The 2,655-nt window shown below is 42.4% G+C and overlaps 1 protein-coding gene across 1 annotated transcript in view; it reads left to right on the top strand.

The window, feature by feature from the left end:
* Positions 1–894: 894 nt before the first annotated feature.
* Positions 895–2,655, top strand: part of SARC_05897 (hypothetical protein) — a gene marked incomplete at its 5' end in the record, with an annotated part of 27,481 nt that continues 25,720 nt past the window's right edge. Inside the window, 2 exons of the mRNA XM_014300228.1 lie at positions 895–1,390; positions 1,509–2,374. Coding sequence (XP_014155703.1) covers positions 895–1,390; positions 1,509–2,374 — 1,362 coding nt within the window. The remainder of the gene's footprint in view (positions 1,391–1,508; positions 2,375–2,655) is intronic.

Genomic DNA, 2,655 nt, shown 5'->3' with positions numbered 1-2,655 from the left:
ATGTAAAAGCTGGGCCTCCATATTAGAATTTTTCTAATATAAACGTACTCTAAATAGTACGTAAAACGTACTTTTAAAAGTACGTAAACTTAAATTTTCTTATATATGTTATACCGGTTTTTTTATATTACTAAATACCTTTTCCACTTTACATGTTAGATATTTGGAAAATGCCATTAAAAGGCCCCAGTAATATACCAAACATAAAATTTGGTCTAGTTCCTTTAATAGAACTATATTAACTTTCCAAATCTATTTACAACTGAATACTTCGGTAGCGAGATGGCTCAACCGAACATAGGTTTCTAAGGAATATTAGCGTTGCTTAGTTTATCCTCCGTTCAGCCAACCAGATGTGCCAATCTGAGGAAGGCTAAGTCGGTAATTCTTGATAAGTGGCAAGTTATTGGTTAATGCAATAACTATGGACATCAAAAGTATCTTTCTTTCTTTTATTCTTTTTTTCTAAGGATAGGATTTTATGAGTCTCTCGGATTCGCCCCAACGAAACATACAATAGTTTCTAATAGAGCGACAACGAAACACTAAATAAAATCCCTTCGGCGAAAACAGTACTGAGAGGATTATATATAGGCAATATCTTAGCCTCACAATCTCTCAGAGTATTGCTGTTTTCACGAGGCAAACCTAACTTTACTAAAAGACTCATTTCGTTTATTTACATTGAATTTAATTATACTTAGACTTATACTCGGCGTTTAATTACTCTAAGGCCTTAATATCGCCTTGATAGACCGAAACTTACACATTTTAATGTTAGCAAAGGTATTAACTACTTAGACTACTTGAACGTAAAGGTAGATAACTACCACAAAAAATTCCTAAGCACAGTCACTCCTTAAGAGAAGAAGACTGAAGTCATAAGTTAAGATTATGACAAAGAAAGACAATACACCTGCAAAGAAACGCAAGGCCGAACGTAAGAAGATGGAGAGAGAAACCGCTAGCGCTGCAGCAGCTACCGCTACCGCAAGAGCAACCGCTGCTGCTGCCGATGCGTTTAACCGCACCGTAGCCGAAGCACGTGTCTCCGACAATAATAGTCAGGACAATGCCTGGGATAAGGATGTAGCCACTCCTATTAAGGGAACTATTCCTACAGATAGAGCCCGAGGGCCAACTATTGCCTCAGCTTCGAAGCTTGCATTTACGAATCTAGGAAGTGAGACAAGGAACACGTCTCAAGACGCCCCAACCAATTCTTCTGACGAAACTCAGAAAGAAAAGTTTCCAATTTTGGGGGACAAAGACGAATCTCAGAAGGTACCTATACCGGAACCAGAACAGGAGGCAAGCTCAAGTGACAAACCCGAATCTACGTCCGAGACCAATGAACCAACGCTACTGAAAACACTGATCTTAAGAATCAGTTAGCCGTCATTATGAAAGGCATGACTGTTGAACATGTAGATTAAATATATGGATCAGTAAAGCATGCGCAGCACGTACGCGAGCATGTTTCTCCGGGCACTACTGAAGCCCTACAGAAGTGGTTAGAACGTCGACTGGCAATTACGCCCGAAAGCGTAGGGACCTGAACACTACACCTGTGGCAGTTGAACCAGATGTGCTCGGCGTATCTATTTCTTATGAGGTACTACCATCACAACTCCAGGCTAATTATTCGCCTGTTCTAACGCCCTGCCACGAGTCGCCCATCCTTGAGGGTATTATAGAGCCAGAGGCAGGTAAAAATACTCCGCCACTTTTACCCAACTGGAATGACAATCGTCGAAACCCAGTTAAGATGAATCACCCAAGAAATATAATACCAACTACTATCCAAGGAGCAGATCACCGAAAGGCCTCGACTATGGACTTTACAAGGGGTAATAAACACTCCAGTAAACGTGTTAACGATGTCGAATTAAATCGCCTCGATCGCACCGTATTACACCAGCCCGCAGAGGATTTCCACTCTGACGAGGTGACCGAACTTAATAAATCGGTCGACGATTACACCATTAAGATAGAAATAGCCCATGACGAGCACCGTGCTGATGACGTATCATATTTTGCTATTATGATCGCGATCAAGCAGAAGCGCATCGATCAGCTACTTCAGGCCCAACGTGGGCAAGACCACAGGTACAACCAGAAGTACAAGGGACAGATCAGTCGACTTGAGTCAAATTGGGATGCCAACAGCAAGCAGGTCGAGTTTATGAACAACCATGACCTCGACACGCTAACCCGTACGCTTAATGCGTTTCCGGTCGTGCTGGAGACGAATGATATCGCTCCCCAGCAATGGATTTCTGCTTTAATGCAATCGTTTGACTCTACAGGAACAAGTTACTTGATCCTGCAGCGACACCAGCATGAGCTAGACACCTGTCGTGACTGGCCAGCTGTGTGTTGGTTGGTTACATCCTTATTAAGCACGGACATGCGCAGTCCAGGACTGAGTTCAATCTTAATTGAACCAGTTGAGAATACTCCTATTCAGAGTTACATTCTGAAACTTGATGCTGACCTTAAACGTCCAGATATAACAAAGGGGCGCAGCGATGGTACGAGTTCTTGGTTATGTATGTTTTCTGTAAGAACATAGGGAACAACGACCGTGAAAGTCTGGACACCGAGTTGCGACGTAAATACGCAACTGAAGCTCGTGACAAGTGTAAACTTCGA

This window comes from Sphaeroforma arctica (assembly GCF_001186125.1).
Source record: "Sphaeroforma arctica JP610 unplaced genomic scaffold supercont1.399, whole genome shotgun sequence".
In the NCBI taxonomy this organism is placed as follows: Eukaryota; class Ichthyosporea; order Ichthyophonida; genus Sphaeroforma; species Sphaeroforma arctica.
This window is presented reverse-complemented; position numbering and strand designations above follow the sequence as displayed.